This window comes from Sinohyriopsis cumingii, chromosome 18, assembly GCF_028554795.1.
Source record: "Sinohyriopsis cumingii isolate HCF-2022 chromosome 18, ASM2855479v2, whole genome shotgun sequence".
Taxonomy (NCBI): domain Eukaryota; kingdom Metazoa; phylum Mollusca; class Bivalvia; order Unionida; family Unionidae; genus Sinohyriopsis; species Sinohyriopsis cumingii.
In genome coordinates this window covers 52,459,374-52,482,102 of record NC_142978.1, presented here as the reverse complement: position 1 = coordinate 52,482,102, position 22,729 = coordinate 52,459,374, and the positions used below count along the sequence as shown (strand labels likewise).

The following is a 22,729-nucleotide window of genomic DNA, read 5'->3' as shown; positions in this document are numbered from 1 at the left end:
TTCTTCAGCTTACTTAACATGTTCAGTGGTCATAGAGATAAATAGTTCCGATGACATGGCAATTCAGATCTACAGTAATACGACTTACTTTTTTCAAATTTACACAAGAATGGAAATTTAATGCTCCTCCAACACGACCTCTGCACTACCAATTGTAATCATTACATGAAGTCCTAGAGATCACTTACCTGAAAAAGAACAAAATTAGCATATAGTTGTAAATATTAAATCAAATACAGAAAAACAGACATGTATGTATGGTTGATGGCTTTCCTCTAAGCAAAGTAGCTACAACAAGATTGCAACATGCTTGATATGAGATCAGCATTATTTTAACTTAAGATCAACAAAACATTATGAGAACCGATGATATGACCATTCATTCTGAAGAAGTAGCGATAACACAATTTTCAAACTGACCGCTGTGGCATCCATATTAATTCCAGATCAGCACCATTTTCATTTAGACCCAAGTAGACATCATAAGAAGCCTTTTACTAAAAACCTCAAGTTGATATGACCATCCACTCAAGCATAAATAGTGATAAGAAGATTTTCAGAATGGCACATGAGTAGTGGCGAAATTGGATATCAGATTTGCACCATGCTCACATGACATCAGCTGGACATTATACAAAATCTTTTGGTGAAAATCAAGGTCAACAGAACTTTCTGTTCAGGAGGAGTTGCAATAAGATTTTCAAGATGGCTGCTGTGGCAGCCATATTGGACTTCAGATGGGCACCATTTCCATTTAGCACAACTAGACATCATAAGAAGTCTTTAAATGAAAACCCCATGTTGAGGTGACAATCCATTCAGGAGGAGTAAAAATTGTAAGATTTTCAAAATGGCCACTATGGTGGAAATATTGGATGTGCAATGGCACCTTTTTCATTTAGGACCAAATGGACCATTGGATAAATGTAAAGTTTCTATAACTAAAAGCCAACATGAATGTAGTCCCAATAATTACAAGCCAACATGGAGTTCCCATAGTTACAAGTCAGCTTGAATGGGGTCCCTATAACTACAATACAACATGAATGGATAGAAAATCTGAACTGTACCAGCAATGTTGTATATACATGTATCAGCACTTTAACAGTCTGGCCACTTCAGTAAAGATGTCATTTTCAACCATACAGACTAGAGAAAGCATGAATACTCTCAACTAGGAAGTAGTATATTCCATTCTGAAACAAACTGTTGATCACAAAGTGTCCTGAATTTATCCCAAGTGATTTCAACACAATGGTTCTAAATGGGTCAGTTTGTCATAACTTTAACCATGGAGTATTTAGTTCCATTATATGACCAAGCATTGTGCTCTAGATTTCTTCAACTTCATGACTGCAGTTTTCACAATTTTGTTATGATAACTAATTTTTAACTTTAACTTTTGTACAAACATTCTAAAACAAGTTAGGAACTATAAGAAATTAATTTTTTCTCTCATGCATTATTTTATATATAAATATGTTTTCATTTCTGTTTTTAGATGTATTTAACTGAGTTGATCTTTCTGTTTTTAGATGTATTTAACGGAGTTGACTTTTCTGTTGTTTTGATGTATATAACAGAGTTTTCTATTTTTCTGGCAGTAAAATGTGGCACATACATTGACAACTCTGATGCATATTTCCACAATGAACAGATGAATAAAAAGTTGCTAATATAGATTTATATACAATATAAATAACTAAATTGTTTGCTTTACTATTTACTGATCATATATTTTTGAATACTATCCAGTATACTATTGCATACATGTTACATGTTCCAGTATATTGTTGCATTCATGTGAGTTTTCCAGTATGCTCTTGGATACATGTGACAGTATACAAGTATACTTTTGTATTCATGTGACAGTGTTCTGGTATACTACTGCATACATGTTACCTGTTCCAGTATATTGTTGCATTCATGTGACAGTTTTCCAGTATGCTATTGTATACATGAGACAGTACTGCTACATACATGTGATAGTGTTCAAGCATACTGTTGCATACATGTGGCAGTATACAAGTATACTATTGCATACATGTGGCAGTATACAAGTATACTATTGCATACATGTGGCAATATAAAGTATACTATTGCATACATGTGAATGTTCCAGTATACTGCTTCATACATGTAACAGTGTTCCAGTATACAGTTACATACAAGTGACAGTGTTCCAGAATTTGAATACATACATGTGACATCGGAACTGTTCCAGTATACTGTTGCATACATGTAACATTGTTCCAGTATAGTGTTGCATACATGTGACAGTGTTCTGGTATACAGTTGCATACATGCAACAGTGTTCCAGTATACAGTTGCATACATGTGACAGTATTCCAGTGTACTGCTGCATACATGTGACATGTTCTGGTATACTGTTGCATACATGTGACAGTGTTCTGGTGTATTGTTGCATACATGTGAAAGAACAGAATTCAGCTAAGAACAAATATGGAAATTTGCAAAAACTCTGGTCAGAAGTGTCAACTTCAAAGTGGGGTAGGATTCAAAAAGATGGTGAATTTTTCATGAGGCACATGTCGACTTTCTTATCCAAACAAGGATGCAAAGCTGCAGTCACTATGTGAGTAATTTTCAGCCATTTGTATCAAGACTTTTGTCTGATCTCTGAGTCTCAAAATCAAAAGGATGTTAACTGATTTGAGCTGCCTGAATTTAGCAAGTTGCATAACATCTTGCATCTTGCCCTGCTTAAGCCAGTTCACAGTCAAATGATCACAGGTAGTAGTATCGTGTGTGTTTGTGTGATTTGGATTTTTAACATAGCTTTAACAATTTTTCAGTCATATTGCTACGATGTCTGCAGTGTGACAGTTTATAGTGATGTCTAGCACTGGGGCATCATGCCACAGACATGGAGCATGATGTCCCACCCAATCACATTATCTTGACACCAGGCCGACCAGTCCTAACACTAACCTCTTAACATTGAGCGCCAAGCGAGGGAGCTGTTAGTACCATTTTTGTAAGTCTTTGGTATGACTCAGCCAGGGATTGAACCCATGACCTTCTGCTTCCGAGGCAGACACTCTAACTACTAGGCCACCTGAGCGATGGTAGTAGTATCATAAATATACTACACTGGAAGCAAGGTTTTGAAGAAAAAAATGGACAAACAACAAATATTCAGTAATTATTTTGCCTGCGCAGGAAATTTCAGTAAGTTATAGTAGGGAAAAGAAACACCATTCATCTTGGGACATAACCATTTTCTTGAAAAAGCTCCAATTCAACATGGTTCCAATAAACTAACATCTTGCAAGAGCTACAATTTAATGTGGTTCCAATAGTTTACCATTAGCTTGCAAGAGCTACAATTTAATGTGGTTCCAATAGTTTACCATTAGCTTGCAAGAGCTACAATTTAATGTGGTTCCAATAGTTTACCATTAGCTTGCAAGAGCTACAATTTAATGTGGTTCCAATAGTTTACCATTAATTTGCAAGAGCTACAATTTAATGTGGTTCCAATAGTTTACCATTAACTTGCAAGAGCTACAATTTAATGTGGTTCCAATAGTTTACCATTAACTTGCAAGAGCTACAATTTAATGTGGTTCCAATACAGTTTACCATTAGCTTGCAAGAGCTACAATTTAATGTGGTTCCAATACAGTTTACCATTAGCTTGCAAGAGCTACAATTTAATGTGGTTCCAATACAGTTTACCATTAGCTTGCAAGAGCTACAATTTAATGTGGTTCCAACAGTTTACCATTAACTTGCAAGAGCTACAATTTAATGTGGTTCCAATACAGAATGCCACTGTGTTAAAAAAGCTCCTATTTAACATGGTTCCAATACATTATACCATTGCCTTGCAAAAGCTCCAATTTAACATGGTTCCAATAAACTAACGACTTGCAAGAGGTCCAATTTAACATGGTTCCAATACATTATACCATTGGCTTGCAAAAGCTACAATTTTACATGGGACTGATATACATTGGCTTGCAAGAGCTCTAATTTAGCAGGGTACCAATATTTTGTTGCCTATACATTTTTAGGAAATGAGTAATACAATTTTAGCAATCTTAACTCGCATCATAAGCATGTTTGAAATGACAAATACATCAGCTGTTGATCTGAGTTATGTGTAAACTGAAATAAGGTGAAAAATCAAAAATTGGATGCAGCAATTCTGCTAAATCAGACTGCATGCTTGCCAAGGACACACAACATTTCCTGTTTCAACACTGAAATAAACAAAAATCTTTACCAATTATTAGTCTTTGGTTTATTGATGTTAGCTCTGAAGTTGGTCAAATACAACTGCTCTGTGATGTTTCTACATTACCCCACCCCAACAGTATCAGTCCATGTATGAAATGCACTAATAAAAATAAAACTCTCTTTTCAAACAAATGTTGTCAATAATTTTACAAAATACATGAATTATGATATGTACATGGAGAAAATCCATGCAAAGATGGCCTATTCTGATTGGATAACTAATGATCTGGACATACATGGGTCAATACCATCCAATTGTCAAAGTTGCTAATTGCATTGAATTGCTAGTCTTGACTCTTATCAGGTCAATCATACAAATTTTCTCATTTTTTTCCCAAATAAGGAGAATGACAGCTGGTAGCACAGGATGTTTATCATGATAAAATTTGTAAGCTTCCCAAAACATGTCTGTAGTTGTTATCGCATGGGATTTCAATATGGTCAGACTGGTAGCTATAAAACTTGTAAGGTTCATAAAATATGCCAGAAGTTGGTATCAAAATGGTCAGACTGGCAGCAATAAAATAAAACTTGTAAGCTCTGCAAAGCATGCCAAAAAACCGGAATCTCATGGGTTTCAAAATGGTCACACTCGTAGCAATATTTTATGACTCTAGGTCTTAAACTATGTAACAGAAAGAAGCAAAAACAACAGTTAAATGAAATTAAAAAATAATTTAATTCTCTAAGTTACACAGTGAATATTCAAAAGAAAGTATTGTGAATTAAATCCCAAATAATCCAAACTGTCTCATCACAAATCCAAAGGTATATAATGCTCAGAATGAATGTCCTGATGTACCACAATGATGTAACCCAGAATAACTTTGAATGAGTCCTCAATAATCCCACAGTAGTGTTTTAGTCCAAAAAGTCAATGAGCACTTTGTAATTCTAATGAACCTTTAAAAATATATTTCCTCTCAAACTATATCTGAACAAAACAATAAACTTTGATCATAGATTTATAAACACTTATACAAGAATGAGTAATTGCTTACCAAATCAGCTGTATATACCAATACCCACTTGACCTAATTCTTCTGGAATTCCCAAATTTCTGATGGAAAATTTAACAAAATCATCAACAAGTTCCCATCCAGATCACTCTAATCTCAAAAACATGATTAGGCCTTGAAGTTAGCAAATACCTTCAAAAATATGACAAAAGTCAGGTAGGCTAAAACTCCACCCTCAATCATGGACACAGGTTAAGGACACACAAAAAAGTAGATAGACATAACAACATATAAATTACTAGCTTTTACATGCTGAAATTTTGATTTTCTTCTAAATACAAGCAACTGCAAGTATAGTTTATATATGATTTGTAATGAATGTTATATGCCTTTACTGACAGGAACACTGATCAAAATTAAATAAGATGAGGGGATATAATCCCTAACAAAATTAAATGTGATGAGGGGAGATAATTCACAAAGAAGGGTTATTTAGTTCAATTCTTCTGCCAAATACAAGAATTTAAATTAAACCATTATTGTACAAGAGTATTATTTTCAACCTCAGTTTTCAACATATTTCAAATTCTGTTGGGAGCCTCGAGTGGCTGAGTGGTCTAAAGCGCTAACCATTATGGATCACTGCCATTTCATCTGTCTGCATGGGTTTGAGTCTCAGGCCCGGCCAATGTGTGTATGTGAAAAAGCTTGCCAGTAGCTTCTTGTGGGTCAGTTGTTCTTTTCCGGGGTTTTCCCAGGTTCTTCCTCCATCATTTATACTGGCCGCCATGTATAGCCTATCTAGTGCTGAAAAATGGCATTAAACCCTATAACAACAAGAAATTCTGTCAAGCACTGTGATTTTACCATAAAGCACCAAATGGAGCCTACTAGTAAAGGCAAAACCCAATAGTGTGTAATGCCATTTAATAATCTATTCTAAAGATACCATAAATCACCAAATGGAAGGCTCTAGTAAATGCAATACCCATAAATGTGTACTGCCATTTAATACTCTCCTTTAGAAATACCACAAATCCCTAAATGGAAGTTCCTGGTGAATGCAGCACCAAAAATTATGCAATGCCATATAATACTCTGCTTTGTGAAAATATCATAAATCCCCAAATGGAAGTTTCTGGTAAATATAATATAGCCCAAAATGTGTACTTCCATCTAAAGACAGACCATCAATCAAGCAAATTACTGGATTTGCTTTAATCTTCACACCCCAGGCTGTAACAATAGGTAGAATGGTATACACGAGTTAAATGAATTCCTTTAAACATTTTTATTTACAATTTCCTTCGCGAAACAGACCCAGTATAATCACATGGAAAATGAGATGGACACAAAGACAGACAAGCGTATGGACAAAAAACAAATGCAGGTATCACAAAAGAAGAATCTGTTAAGTCTTTTAATACAATTTTAGTTTTTAAATTGATCACACCAAGTGAATCTCAAGAAATGGAATGTAAACTGCAACAAATAAACACAAATGAACAGTTTACATTTACATACAACCAACTGTATAGACCCAGATCTGATATCCCATAATACACCATCAGATCAGGGTCTATATACTTTGATCTACTGATTAGTCTTAAACTATGTGGATTCAGAGCAACAATTGCATTTAAATATGTCAGCAAATAAGGGTTCATGATGTGCACAGTTGGACCTGTCTTGTATGCAAATTTACATGGTAATGAATTTGCTAAAGAAAATCTCTCCAAAAAAATATTTTGCATGAAATCCAGTTCCAAGAGTCAGTCAAAGCTTTAAGAGTGCAATGCAATGTATCATGAAGCCATCCTGCCCAGTCATGAGCTGCTTTTAGCACACTACTGTGGCAGTCTGTCATACAATATCTTAATGATATTGACAGATCTGTTGAGGAAAAATAATCACTTCTTTTCATGGGCAAAATCTGATTCTAGCTGAGACATCCATTGCTGAACCTCTCAAGTCAATGGGAGATTTCATAAATAGAATCTTACACTTTATCAAAATGGCTGAGTTGAATATATCACTTTATAGAAATGGCACAGTTGAAGGTACTAAGAAATAATTGAATTTTAGGATAAAGAACTATACTGTAATATTATATCCATGGCTGACATTGTACACCCAACCTATCTTGGAGATAAGATTTACAAGGCTATTAAAAGTGCCAGTTAGACTGGATCCCATTCTTTTCTGCTTGATCTACCTTCTTTACTAAAAGCATATATATATATATCTGGACACATTCTATACATGTAGTTTAGACATGATCTATGTAGCATTATAGTCATCAAATCATCTCCTAGATAGCAAAGATAATAGAAAACTAATCTGAAAAATATGAAGAAATAATATCTGAATGACTCAGGGTAAGGAAAAGATTGCCCAGAAAATATAAAAAAGAACATACATGTGGGTGTAAAATTCTAGACCCCAGGGGTGTTCACTTTTGGGCTACACTGCAATAAATTATATCTGGTATCTGGGCACTGTATATGCAAGCTTACAAGCTGTTTTTTTAAAATATAATTTTGGGGTTGGGGGCTACAAAGACGATGTTAATGTGAGCTGAGGTCAGAGTTTTCATTTGAAATTATCCATTATTATTTTATTTTTTCAAGATACTTACTAAATATATGTGAAATAAAACCATTCAGTCTTGGTAATTAACTCTGTACTCATGCAGGACATTTGGTCCAGCATGTTTTGGACTTTTGCACATCGGATCAATGTGTTGCAGTAGCAAACATCTTCCAAAACAAGCTATTCTTGCACAATTTTCAGCAATGACATAAATATCGCTGTTTAATGGATGTAATTTTAAGTAATTAAGCACAATGGCTGTTCAATTTTGTCAGAAAATGTGTTCGTGTCAGTGCAATTGTCCATTTAATTTGAGACAACACACAACTAGTCAAAATATTAGAATGATGTAAAATGCACAGATCGAAACACTTGAAACATGATTCTTTTAGTTTCGCCAATGTTTCATCAAATATTAAAAATGTTCTAAAGTAGCAAAAAGTGATAGCGTGCAGTTTTGTCTCATTTCTAGGGGTGCAGACTGCCAGTAGGTATATTGATCCAACTATTTCCATTACTGACATGCAAGTACCTAAAAACAAATAAATAGCTCTCAGTAATTCAAGTACATGTAGTAATTTTAATCTAATAATGCCATGAAAGTAACTTCAGACATGCATGTAAGTCTATGACATACAAGTAGGACTATGGTGTGCATGTAAGTCTATGACACAAGTAGGTCTATGCCAAGTAATCAGGTCTATGCCAAATAATTAGGTCTATGCCAAATAAATAGGTCTATGTAATACAAGTAGGTCTATGCCAAGTAGTTAGGTATATGCCATGCACATAGGTCTATGCCATACAAGTAGGGCTATGCCATGCAATTAGGTCTATGCCAAGTAATTAGGTCTATGCCATGCAAGTAGGTCTATGCCAAGTAATTAGGTCTTTGCCATACAGGTAAATTTGGTAGTAATATGCACACCAATACTTACTGTTGTTGATGTTGTTCTTGGAACTAGTACAGTGACAACATATAGGCTCAAATCCACTTAGCTACTAATAATCTTCAATGGACAAAAGTTTGCATCCTGTCAAAGTTTTTGCATACTGTATGTAGTTTCTGTGTACAGCATATTTTTTGTTTTATTTAAGCTTTCTTTGCTATCTGACATTTTGAAACTCAGTACTTGATATAGTTGTAAACAATATCAGTCTCTAGAATTCTGCAGTACCTTTTTCATGCAAGCTATACCCATAGTAATTATGCAAGCTATACCCATAGTAATTATGTCACTTAATCACAGTCACACAAATGGCTATGCATATTATAAAAAGTTGCCAATATCATAAACAGGCTTTTGATATAGTATGTTTTCCTCATCCCTATGACAACAAATGTAAATGCAGCTTGTGCACAAGATATATATAATCTAAAGAGTAGTTATAATGGATAAAATTACCTCAGTTATGATACTGTACAAGGCTATATCCTTGAACTTATCCACAACACCAGCTACTACACTGTATACAACACCAACTACTACACTGTACACAGCACCAGCTAATACACTGAACAAAGCACCAACTAATACACTCAACAAAGCACCAGCTAATACACTGTATACAATACCAACTACTATACAGTGTACAACACCAGATACTACACTGTACACAGCACCAGTTAATACACTGAACAAAGCACCAGGTAATACACTGTATACAATACCAACTACTACACTCTATACAACACCAGATACTACACTGTATACAACACCAGCTACTACACTGCACACAACACCAGCTACTACACTGCACACAACACCAGCTGCTACACTGTACACAGCATCAGCTAATACACTGTATACAGCACCAGATACTACCAGCTACCACACTGTATACAAAACCAACTACTACACTGTATACAAGATCAGCTATGACACTGTACACAGCACCAGCTACTACACTGTTGTTGTTGTTGTTGTTCTAGGGTTTAACAGGATAGGCTATACATGGCGGCCAGTATAACTGGTGGAGGAAGAACCCTGGAAAAGCCAGGGAACAACCACCGATCCACAAGAAGCTACTGACAGGCTTTCCCACGTACCCATGCTAGCCGAGCCTTGAACTCGAACCCACGCAGACAGAGGTGAGATGGCAGTGATCCAGAACGGTAAGCGCTTTAGACCACTCAGCCACTCGGGGCCCCCTACTACACTGTATACAACAGCAGCTGCTACACTGTACACAACACCAGCTACTACAGTGTATACAACACATACTACTAACATTGTACACAACATCAGCTGCTAAATTAAGTAATAAGAAATAAAGTATAAATACTTTTATTGCAACTGAATCAGACAATTGATTTAGTTTTGTTTTCCAATCATTTGTAAAAATATTTATAGATAAGAATACTGGACCAAAATGACTTTTGAAGGTTATATTTCTTGCCTTCATATGAGCCCAGCATCACTACATTCATTTTGCACTAAATTCTTACTTTTATTTGCAAGTAAGGAATACATGTCCACATTAAAAAGAAATATCATTCAAACTTGCTTTCTCTATCATTTTCATGATATATCCACTTTTCTAAATCTGATCTCTCAAGGTTGTAATATGTTTATATATCAAGGTCAAAGATGTTATATATCAGGGTCACAATATATTTAAATATCAAGGTCATAAATGTTTATATATCAAGGTTATAATATGAAGGTTATCAAGGTTGCAATATGTTATATACAAAGGTCCTAATATCTTACATATCAAGGTCAAACTGTGTTCATATATCAAGGTCATAATATGTTTATTTATCAAGGTCATAATATGTGACACAGTATATCAGTTGGTTGAACATCAAATCTGTAATCCAAAGGTAGTGGGTTTCATACCTGCCAAAGTCCGCTGCCTCCGTTTTTTTTGTGGGGTGGGGTGAGTACTTAGCTCCAATTCCTCAACTTGATATAGTCACAAAGTACTATTAAAAGCCAACCATTTAAACACTAGAAGAAGCAGAAGATGCAGGAATTCAACAAAAATCTTTAGCTGATCGATGTTAATTTTTATCATGAAAAATCTGTACTTGCACCATTATCATTCTATATATCTGTGTGTGTTTTTGTGTGATTGGGATTTTCAGTGTAACTTTAACAATTTTTCAGTTATATCACCATGATTTCTACAGTGTGGCAGTTTATAGTGATGTCTAGTACTGGGGCATTATGTCCCACCCAGTCACATTATCCTGACACCAGGCCAACCAGTCCTAACACTAACCTTCTTAATGCTGAGCACCTAGCAAGGCAGCTGCTAGTACCATTTTTTGTAAGTCTTTGGTATGACTCCATCAGGGTTTGAACCCATGACCCCCCAGATCCAATGTGGATGTTCTAACCACTAAAGCCATATAAGTAACCTGTCAATATATCTGCAACTATATTGATGAAAACTCCACATATGATCTGTCTATAACACAATATATACTATCAACAAGAAAAAAATATATTTTAAATTGTACAACATTGGAACAGATATAAAAATGTTTTGAAGACCATAAAAAATTCCTATCTTTTCCTCTCTTTAATTTTGCACCATGTTCCCAATTCTGAACCTTAAGAGTTCAGTTATTAAAACAAGTTTCACTTTCATTTTAAATCATGAAATATTAATATGTTTTTACATGGTCATAAGCAGACACTTTTGTAATGGTTATATGCTGCCATGTTTTAGTAACAATGTTTTATATAGTTATATGCTGCCATGTTTTAGTAACAATGTTTTATATAGTTATATGCTGTCATGTTTTTGTGATGTTTTACATGGTTATATGCTGTCATGTTTTTGTGATGTTTTACATGGTTATATGCTGCCATGTTTTTGTGATGTTTTATATGGTTATATGCTGTCATGTTTTTGTGATGTTTTACATGGTTATATGCTGCCATGTTTTTGTGATGTTTTACATGGTTATATGCTGTCATGTTTTTGTGATGTTTTACATGGTTATAAGCTGTCATGTTTTTGTGATGTTTTACATGGTTATATGCTGTCATGTTTTTGTGATGTTTAACATGGTTATATGCTGTCATGTTTTTGTGATGTTTTACATGGTTATATACTGCCATGTTTGTGTGATGTTTTACATGGTTATATGCTGTCATGTTTTTGTGATGTTTTACATGGTTATATGCTGCCATGTTTTAGTAACAATGTTTTATATGGTTATATGCTGTCATGTTTTTGTGATGTTTTACATGGTTATATGCTGCCATGTTTTAGTAACAATGTTTTACATGGTTATATGCAGACATGTTTTTGTGATGTTTTACATGGTTATATGCTGCCATGTTTTTGTGATGTTTTACATGGTTATATGCTGCCATGTTTTTGTGATGTTTTACATGGTTATATGCTGCCATGTTTTTGTGATGTTTTACATGGTTATATGCACACATGTTTTTGTGATGTTTTACATGGTTATTTGCTGCCATGTTTTGGTAATAACGTTTTACGCGGTTATATGTTGACATGTTTTTGTAACAATGTTTTACATGGTTAAATGCTGACATGTTTTTGGAATACTTTAAATGGTTAATAAAAGGACATGTTTTTAAGAACAATAATTGAAAGTATCAAACTCCTTTTGATCATGCATGCCAAATCTTAACCAGATTTTCCTACACTGAAAATAACACTCCTCTCGTCAGCCCATATTATCACCTTGTTGGTTGTCTCCGATTTTAATATTTTTCTTCTGCTTGAAAAGCTTTCTCATCTTCCTTTTTAAATATTCTATTAATCTAAAAAAATGTTTAGTTTTGAACTTGATCAAAATAAGACACCTGTCTAAATGATTTATCTGTGAGGCACACCTCCTATAAGGTGAACCTCCTACATTAACTCCCAAAATAACCTGCCTGGCTACTTCAATCAAAATTATTCTCAAACCATCTCACTTTCTGGAAAAAAATTGCAGTAAAGATGTCTTTTCATCCATAAAATCTATTTTCTGCAAAATGTTAGTACTGTTGGCTGATGCATTTGCATGCATGTACAAATTTTGTCAACATGTGTTCCCAGAGTCAGACTGGTCCTTCATTACTTTTCTTATGCATGAATGATCCTGATGTATGTACAGGTTATCAAGCCAGCCAGGACATTCCAGCTGATACAAATATAACCTGTACAACTTGATACTGTAAACAGAGTACACTAGATTCAATTCACCCAAAGACATTTACACTGCATATATGCATTGAGTTGGGTTTTTTTTTCCACACTGAGAAATGAGTTTACATTTAGTTTTCTTGAATAATATGTCTAGATAGGTAATTAAAGTTTGTACTGTATATATACTGTTTATCACTATGTGTACATGCTTATAATATGGGTCTCAATACATTAAACAGTATCAATCCTAACCTGCCACTGTATAATGCACCAACAGATCAGGGTCTGTGTTGTTTGTTCTGCTGATTTATCCTAGTCAGTGGCATAGCTAAATATTTGGGCCCCTATACAAAGCTAACCAACGGGCCGCTGCAATGTTAATACCAATGATATTTGGGCCCCTACAGAAAGCTTACCAATGGGCCCCTGCAATTTGAATAGGATATTTGGGTCTCTGCAAAGCTTGCTGATGGGCCCCTGCAATGTTAACAGCAATTTTGCTGGCCCAAAATTATGGTATTTGATGGGTGATACATTGCCTGTTTCTAGTTTCTTTCTATAAGGTAAAAAAAATAATTTGGATGGGTTTATGGGGAACCTGTATTAGTAGGCCCCCATATTTTGCACTCTTTTGCATATGGTAGATATGCCTTTTGTCCTAGTTATATACATGGACCCATATCTGCCAGTGCAATATACAATGGCAGATCTGGGTCTGTGCAGTTTGCAGCTAAACCCTGACTTATAAGTGAGTACACATGGTATTGTGGCAATTATCAATACTTAATAGTTACAACATCAGTTGCATGTGCTATGATTCCAGTCTATTCATAAGTATGTACTATGATTCCAGTCTATTCATAAGTATGTACTATGATTCCAGTCTATTCATAAGTATGTACTATGATTCCAGTCTATTCATAAGTATGTACTATGATTCCAGTCTATTCATAAGTATGTATTATGATTCCAGTCTATTCACAAGTATGTACTATGATTTTAGTCTATTCACAAGTATGTACTATGATTTTAGTCTATTCATAAGTATGTACTATGATTTTAGTCTGTTCACAAGTATGTACTGTTTCCAGTCTATTCATAAGTATGTACTATGATTCTAGTCTATTCATAAGTATGTACTATGATTCCAGTCTATCCAAAAGTGTGTACTATGATTTTAGTCTATTCATAAACATTGATCGTATTTATATAAATTCTGGAAGATAAGAGCAATGTCTATATTAAAGGTGGAGATGATACTAATGTCTATATTAAAGGTGGAGATGATAACAATGTCTATATTAAAGGTGGAGATAATAGCAAGGTCTGTATTAAAGGTGGAGATGATACCAATGTCTATATTAAAGGTGGAGATGATACCAATGTCTATATTAAAGGTGGAGATGATACCAATGTCTTTATTAAAGATGGAGATAATTGCCTTCCAAAAATTACTTTTAGTCTCTTATGTTTATGAATATTTTCAAGTTGTGTCTTATTCATTACATGTATCAATATGTGTATCATGATGTGGGTTGTGTACCTTGATAAATATAGATAAATGGCATTGGTGTACCATTTTTATACATAAATATAAGTGGCATGGGTGTACCGTTTCACCCTTAATCAAACTTCATTCATTGCTAATGATTTTTTTTCTATAAAAAATTCCTGCATCCATTTATGAATTATCTCAGTGAATATTGCTTGTCTGTGAAAATAGTGCAATCAGGAAGGGGTGATTTGCTGAAAAAAATACAATGACTCATGTATATAAAGATAAAAGCCATTCCAACAACTTATGTATACAAAGATAAAAACCATTCCAATGACTTATGTATACAAAGATAAAGACTATTCCAATGACTTATATATACAAAAATAAAGACCATTCCAATGACTTATGTATAGAAAGATAAAAACCATTCCAATGACTTATGTATACAAAGATAAAGACCATTCCTATGACTTGTATATACAAAGATAAAGACCATTCCAATGACTTATATATACAAAAATAAAAACCATTCCAATGACTTATGTATACAGAGATAAAGACCATTCCAATGACTTATGTATAGAAAGATAAAAACCATTCCAATGACTTATGTATACAAAGATAAAGACCATTCCAATGACTTATGTATACAAAGATAAAGACCATTCCAATGACCTATGTATACAAAGATAAAGACCATTCTAATGACTTGTATATACAAAGATAAAGACCATTCTAATGACTTGTATATACAAAGATAAAGACCATTCTAATGACTTATGTATACAAAGATAAAGACCATTCCAATGACTTATGTATACAAAGATAAAGACCATTCTAATGACCTATGTATACAAAGATAAAGACCATTCTAATGACTTGTATATACAAAGATGAAGACCATTCTAATGACTTGTATATACAAAGATAAAGACCATTCTAATGACTTGTATATACAAAGATAAAGACCATTCCAATGACTTATGTATACAAAGATAAAGACCATTCCAATGACTTATGTATACAATGATAAAGACCATTCCAATGACTTATATATACAAAGACCATTCCAATGACTTATATATACAAAGATAAACACCATTCCAATATACTTTGCTATAATTTAATTCCAGACATAACATGTTAACATGTTACTCTCTGAAAAATGTATAAAAATTATAGAAAAATAACCAATTCCATGCCCATATTTGGATCATTGTGTCCACTCAGTGGTGGATTCTGAAACCGTATGGCATAATATTTTTACATTTCTAATTCATTGATTGATAACTGTGGTCATTCTGAAAATTGGTGGCATAAAACTGAGGATTTCTAGCTCATATTTAGATCAGTAGATCCCCTCACTACAGTGGGTAGTGAAAAATGATCAGTAGATCCCCTCACTACAGTGGGTAGTGAAAAATGATTAGTAGATCCCCTCACTACAGTGGGTAGTGAAAAATGATTACTAGATCCCCTCACTACAGTGGGTAGTGAAAAATGATCAGTAGATCCCCTCACTACAGTGGGTAGTGAAAAATGATCAGTAGATCCCCTCACTACAGTGGGAAGTGAAAAAGGATCAGTAGATCCCTGCACTACACTGGGTAGTGAAAATGATCAGTAGATCCCCTCACTACAGTGGGTAGTGAAAAATGATCAGTAGATCCCCTCACTACAGTGGGTAGTGAAAATGATCAGTAGATCCCCTCACTACAGTGGGTAGTGAAAAATGATCAGTAGATCCCCTCACTACAGTGGGTAGTGAAAATGATCAGTAGATCGCCTCACTACAGTGGGTAGTGAAAAATGATCAGTAGATCGCCTCACTACAGTGAGTAGTGAAAAATGATCACTAGATCCCCTCACTACAGTGGGTAGTGAAAAAGGATCAGTAGATCCCCTCACTACAGTGGGTAGTGAAAAATGATCACTAGATCCCCTCACTACAGTGGCAGTGAAAAATGATCAGTAGATCCCCTCACTACAGTGGGTAGTGAAAAAGGATCAGTAGATCCCCTCACTTTACCAATTTCTGAAAATGGGACATTTTTCAGGAAATTAAGACAGTGCAATTGCCAGTGAAATGTTTATTTCGTTTATAATAAAAAATGCTAAAACATTGTTAGTCAGAGTGATATGTTTGAACACTAAGTTCAATCATGTTTTTAAAAACAGAATACTTTGGTCCAACTTTTAAAAAATGCAATCAGCTTTAAAATTAAGAAAAATAACTGTTCATTACGTAAAAGAGGTAGAGATAAAGATAAAAGGATATTTCTGGTGCAGGTGAAAGAAAATATTAATTTACTTTACTGTTTACTCATGTAACACTATGTGTCTAAGCCAGTTGATGCTATCCTGTGAACTATTGCATTGTTAACTTAGTACACTACCAAAAAGATAATCCCTAATTTCACAGTAATACCATTAATCCCATGATAATTCTATTTTATCAATATTTCAACTGGTACTGTTAGTAAACTTAGACTGTTATTCACTTTCCAAAGTCCATAATCATGGAGAACGAGTCCCTTGGGCTTATGGCGTATCACAGGTAACATAAACATATGTATACATGTATGAATTTACAACTTTATCCATTTTTATATGTATCTTACCTGTACAGATGGTACACCAATATTGGACAGAAGAATGGTCCTGTGTTTAATGTAGTCCGCTATATCACTGTATGCGATCGACATCTATAAAGGTGGATAATTTCAGAAGATATGTTGTGCTCTTCCACTCTAAATAAATTCTATAATGAAAGTGGGAACCTGTTACACCGAGTCCTTACTGATGAGATAGATGCCTTAACGCTCCCGTGAATGTTAACACAATAGCTAGCACACAACACTGATTTGGTTCATACAATACACTAAAAGTCAAGCATTACAGTCACTTCATATATCACTACATACGCCCCTTTTAGTACAGGTGGACAAAATTCATCTGTTCAAAAGAGCAGTTGTAAGTTGAGATTTAAAATGCTCTGTAAAAAAAGAAACTACTGGATCCAACTTTACGCAAATGACAAAATCTGTGTATGGTTATTTTCAACTAACAGTAGTTTGTCAATATCCCAACTGTAACCAGTCAGGTAGGATGTTATAAAGTTAGCCCAAGGGGAGCGAAAAGAATGGAAGCAGTCAAGTGAAAAGTTAGGCCTATTAATCCATTAGTTCTTGCCAGTCTACTTTCTTCTTCTATTGTAATGAATTACAATATTTGTTAACATTCCACATAATAGGACTTAGTATACTGTACCTACAGCAAGCTTAGCACTGGACATAAACAAAGGGACCCCCTGGAGCAGGGGAGTATTAAAAGCATTCTGTAATAATGAAATAGGACTGTTATTTTCCTTTCTACCACCAACAAGGATTAATAGGACTAAACACTGAGAAATAGCAAAATACACTCTAATTGGATGAGATGACCCTTTAGTCTTGGAAACTGAACAATCAGCACTGTTCCATTCCAAATAATTAGTATATTTGCAAGTTTCATTTCAAACAGTGTGTGTGTGTGTGTGTTAGTCATTTCTGTATATTATAAAGTAATGAATAGTAAAACAAAAATTCTGAAGTTTCATGAAAGAAATAAACATGGTGTAACCATAAATATACTTGAAGAGGGGTAGTGTAAATAACAAAAGTACCAGAACTGTACATATGTACTCATTGCCTTTAAAATTTCTATAGATTATTTGTTCCAAACTAAAGAAATTGAAATTAAAAGAAAAAATGTCATGGCATATCCTGATGTTCAATACTGTAATCCTAATCTGACACAAAGCAAGTTAGTAAGCAAACTTTTTCACAACATTAGAAACATTTGTATCATTGCCCACATTCCCCAGTCCACAATACAAAACTATACCTACACCAAGCATTCCCCAGTCCTCAATACAAAACTATACCTACACCAAGCATTCCCCAGTCCACATAATAGGACTTAAAACTATACCTACACCAAGCATTCCCCAGTCCACAATACAAAACTATACCTACACCAAGCATTCCCCAGTCCACATAATAGGACTTAAAACTATACCTACACCAATCATTCCCCAGTCCACATAATAGGACTTAAAACTATACCTACACCAATCATTCCCCAGTCCACATAATAGGGCTTAGAACTATACCTACACCAATCATTCCCCAGTCCACATAATAGGACTTAAAACTATATCTACACCAAGCATTCCCCAGTCCACATAATAGGACTTAAAACTATACATACACCAAGCATTCCCCAGTCCACATAATAGGGCTTAGAACTATACCTACACCAAGCATTCCCCAGTCCACATAATAGGGCTTAAAACTATACCTACACCAAGCATTCCCCAGTCCACAATACAAAACTATACCTACACCAAGCATTCCCCAGTCCACATAATAGGACTTAAAACTATACCTACACCAAGCATTCCCCAGTCCACATAATAGGACTTAGAACTATACCTACACCAAGCATTCCCCAGTCCACAATACAAAACTATACCTACACCAAGCATTCCCCAGTCCACATAATAGGACTTAAAACTATATCTACACCAAGCATTCCCCAGTCCACATAATATGGCTTAAAACTATACCTACACCAAGCATTCCCCAGTCCACATAATATGGCTTAAAACTATACCTACACCAAGCATTCCCCAGTCCACATAATAGGACTTAGAACTATACTTACACCAAGCATTCCCCAGTCCACATAATAGGACTTAGAACTATACCTACACCAAGCATTCCCCAGTCCACATAATATGGCTTAAAACTATACCTACACCAAGCATTCCCCAGTCTACATAATAGGACTTAAATCTATACCTACACCAAGCATTCCCCAGTCCACATAATAGGACTTAAAACTATACCTACACCAAGCATTCCCCAGTCCACATAATAGGACTTAAAACTATACCTACACCAAGCATTCCCCAGTCCACATAATAGGGCTTAAAACTATACCTACACCAAGCATTCCCCAGTCCACATAATAGGGCTTAAAACTATACCTACACCAAGCATTCCCCAGTCCACATAATAGGGCTTAAAACTATACCTACACCAAGCATTCCCCAGTCCACATAATAGGACTTAAAACTATATCTACACCAAGCATTCCCCAGTCCACATAATAGGACTTAAAACTATACCTACACCAAGCATTCCCCAGTCCACATAATAGGGCTTAAAACTATACCTACACCAAGCATTCCCCAGTCCACATAATAGGGCTTAAAACTATACCTACACCAAGCATTCCCCAGTCCACATAATAGGACTTAAAACTATATCTACACCAAGCATTCCCCAGTCCACATAATAGGACTTAAAACTATACCTACACCAAGCATTCCCCAGTCCACATAATAGGGCTTAGAACTATACCTACACCAAGCATTCCCCAGTCCACATAATAGGACTTAAAACTATACCTACACCAAGCATTCCCCAGTCCACATAATAGGACTTAAAACTATACCTACACCAAGCATTCCCCAGTCCACATAATAGGACTTAAAACTATACCTACACCAAGCATTCCCCAGTCCACATAATAGGACTTAAAACTATACCTACACCAAGCATTCCCCAGTCCATATAATAGGACTTAGAACTATACCTACACCAAGCATTCCCCAGTCCACATAATAGGACTTAGAACTATACCTACATCAAGCTAAGCACTGGACATAAACAAAAAGAGCCCCCCACACATACACACACACTTCTATTAAAATGAAACAAGACTGTAACAATTATATGTCACATATTAATCTTTTGTCCAGAATGTAAAATTAAAGGAGAAAAGCTCCAAACTTTCAAATGAAATTCTCAATGTATCAAGAACTCATTAAGGACTTAATGTCTATGAACTTACATTTTTTACAGACAAATATGGTAATGCAAGAATGTAAACCTCCATTATTAGGTGGAACCATGAAATTAGACCTCATTTGTTCAATAATTTTAGAAATTCTTTGAAATGGGCACTCTCTTGCATCAAAAACATTCATTTATTTCAAACCCCACAATTACACAGGATATGCTAACTATAAGGTCAATAAATTGTATGGCCTGGGTTCTGAAGGAATGTTTGCACAAGGCCCTTATGTAGAAAGATATCTATATTCATAAACAAGTAACACAGTTATGCTTGATAAATGCTTAGCTACATATGGATTGTATGCAGTATATAAACTTACATTCTTAGACATTAGGGTAGGTACAGAAAGTCTTGTAAGTAAATGAAGTACCCTTCCTTCCTAATTCCTTCCTGCCTACCTACCTATCAACCTAACTACCCCCTCCCTCCCTGTTTCACCCAAAAATTTTTATATTACTTCAGTATATATAACATAATGATATTTCAGCAGAGGTCTAGGACATTTTAAATGAGTGCAGTTTATATAGAAAAATTGAATTTGAATTTTGATAGTGTTTCTCGTTTTGACTTTAATTTTTTTGTGTGTGTCAATCTGGAGATATCTAAACTCACTATGCATTCTACAGGCAGAATTGTGCTAATGTACTTTTAAACATAAATACATACATACATACATGCATTAAAGTTATTATCTGACTTGAATAATAAACTGGTCATTTCTTTGAATTTTTTTAAAACATTCCATATAATAATAATAATAATAATAATAATAATAATAATAATATTAATAATAATAATAATAATGAGGACTTTGTATAGCACCTAATCTTAGAAGCTCTAAGCACTTTACAACATTAGACAACACCTATAAGACAAAAAACATAATAATAATATTACAAAAACAAACACCATGAAATTGGAAAAACATTAAAAAATTAAAAAATAAAAACATGCTGAGAATATTTCAGGTAGGAAACATTATTAGGTCTTTAAGTTTGTTCTTGCAGTCGAAATAAGTGAGATTTGAGAGCCCTCTTGAATGTGATCACTGTCCAAGTTCAGTGGGCAATTCATTCCATGTTGCTGGGTCTTGGTATGCAAAAGAACGCTGTCCATATGACTTTGTTTTCATAGTGAGAATAATGAGTATATGATTGTCAGAAGAGGAGCATAAGTATCTTGCTGGTGTGTACACATGGGTGAGGTCAGATAGGTATGTTGGACAAGACTCTGCACATGACTCTGTCAACATAAAAAACTGGAATGGTATCAAAATTCTGAATTTGGTCCAACTTTAATAATAATAAAAAATTTAAACCTTCTGTAATCCAACATTTATGTACAAATAAATTTGAGTTTATCTGTCATTTACACATACTGTTAAACTGGAAATAGTCTGGAAATCATCAGTGTATGAAGAATCTATCACTTTATGGTATATCATCAGCAAACTAGTGGCTATATAGTGTGTGTGTGTGTGTGTGCATGTGTGCATGCGTGCATGCATGCATACATGCATGCATGTGTGTGTGTGTGTGTGATTTGGATTTTTAATGTACCTTTAACAATTCTGCAGTCATATTGCTACAATGTCTGCAGTGCAGCAGTTTACAGTGATGTCTAGCACTGGGGCATCATGCTGTAAACATCTAGCATGATGTCACACCCAGTCACATTATCCTGACACCAGGCTGACCAGTCATAACACTAGCCTCTTAATGCTGAGCACCAAGTGAGGCAGCTGTTATACCATTTTTTAAGTCTTTGGTATGACTTAGCCTGGGGATCAAACCCATGATGCTCTAACCAGTAGGCCACCAGAGCAGTCCTATATAGTGTCTATGAAAGGTACAGCTAGAAAAATGTAAAAATCGATTGCACAAACATTTAGGATTATAAGCCCTTCCAAATACATGTTAACATGATGTATAATAACAATGCTAAAATATAAAATGAAATATGGTCTAGCTCAGACATGAAGATATGTACAAGCACAAGAAGGTCACCCTTCCATTTAGAGGGTGTCCCATGGTAAGGGAAGAAACACCAGGGGAAGGATGGAAACTGGACTGATGATATCTGTTTAACTGCATTACAACTGTCTATCAACATCAGTTTATTCCTAAACCAGGTTAACTTTTATATGGATTCAATTTTGCTCTGGCCCAATCAGATCACTGAAACCATTTTGCTCTGGCCCAATCAGATCACTGAAACCATTTTGCTCTGGCCCATTCAGATCACTGAATTCTTATCTCTTAATCCTTACAAGAATGACAAGTATAAATAAAAGTCTTAAGGGATTTTCTTATTATTTATGTAAATATAGACCAACAAGGCTTATCTACTGGTTGGTTGGTGTCATTCAGACACATTGATATTTGCA

The 22,729-nt window shown here is 34.8% G+C and overlaps 1 protein-coding gene across 14 annotated transcripts in view; it reads right to left on the bottom strand.

Annotated features, from left to right (window-relative positions):
* The window catches only part of LOC149776646 (RNA-binding motif, single-stranded-interacting protein 2-like), a 437,315-nt gene that overhangs the window by 201,980 nt on the left and 212,606 nt on the right, over nucleotides 1-22,729 (bottom strand). Inside the window, exon 1 of one of the 14 annotated variants that reach the window (XM_089941169.1) lies at nucleotides 17,058-17,473. The exons of 12 other annotated variants lie outside the window; for them this stretch is intronic. In XM_089941169.1, coding sequence (XP_089797295.1) covers nucleotides 17,058-17,141 — 84 coding nt within the window. In that variant the 5' untranslated portion in view covers nucleotides 17,142-17,473. Of the gene's footprint in view, nucleotides 1-88; nucleotides 182-17,057; nucleotides 17,474-22,729 lie in introns of those variants that run through there. One more of the 14 variants, XM_089941176.1, reaches the window with a different exon arrangement.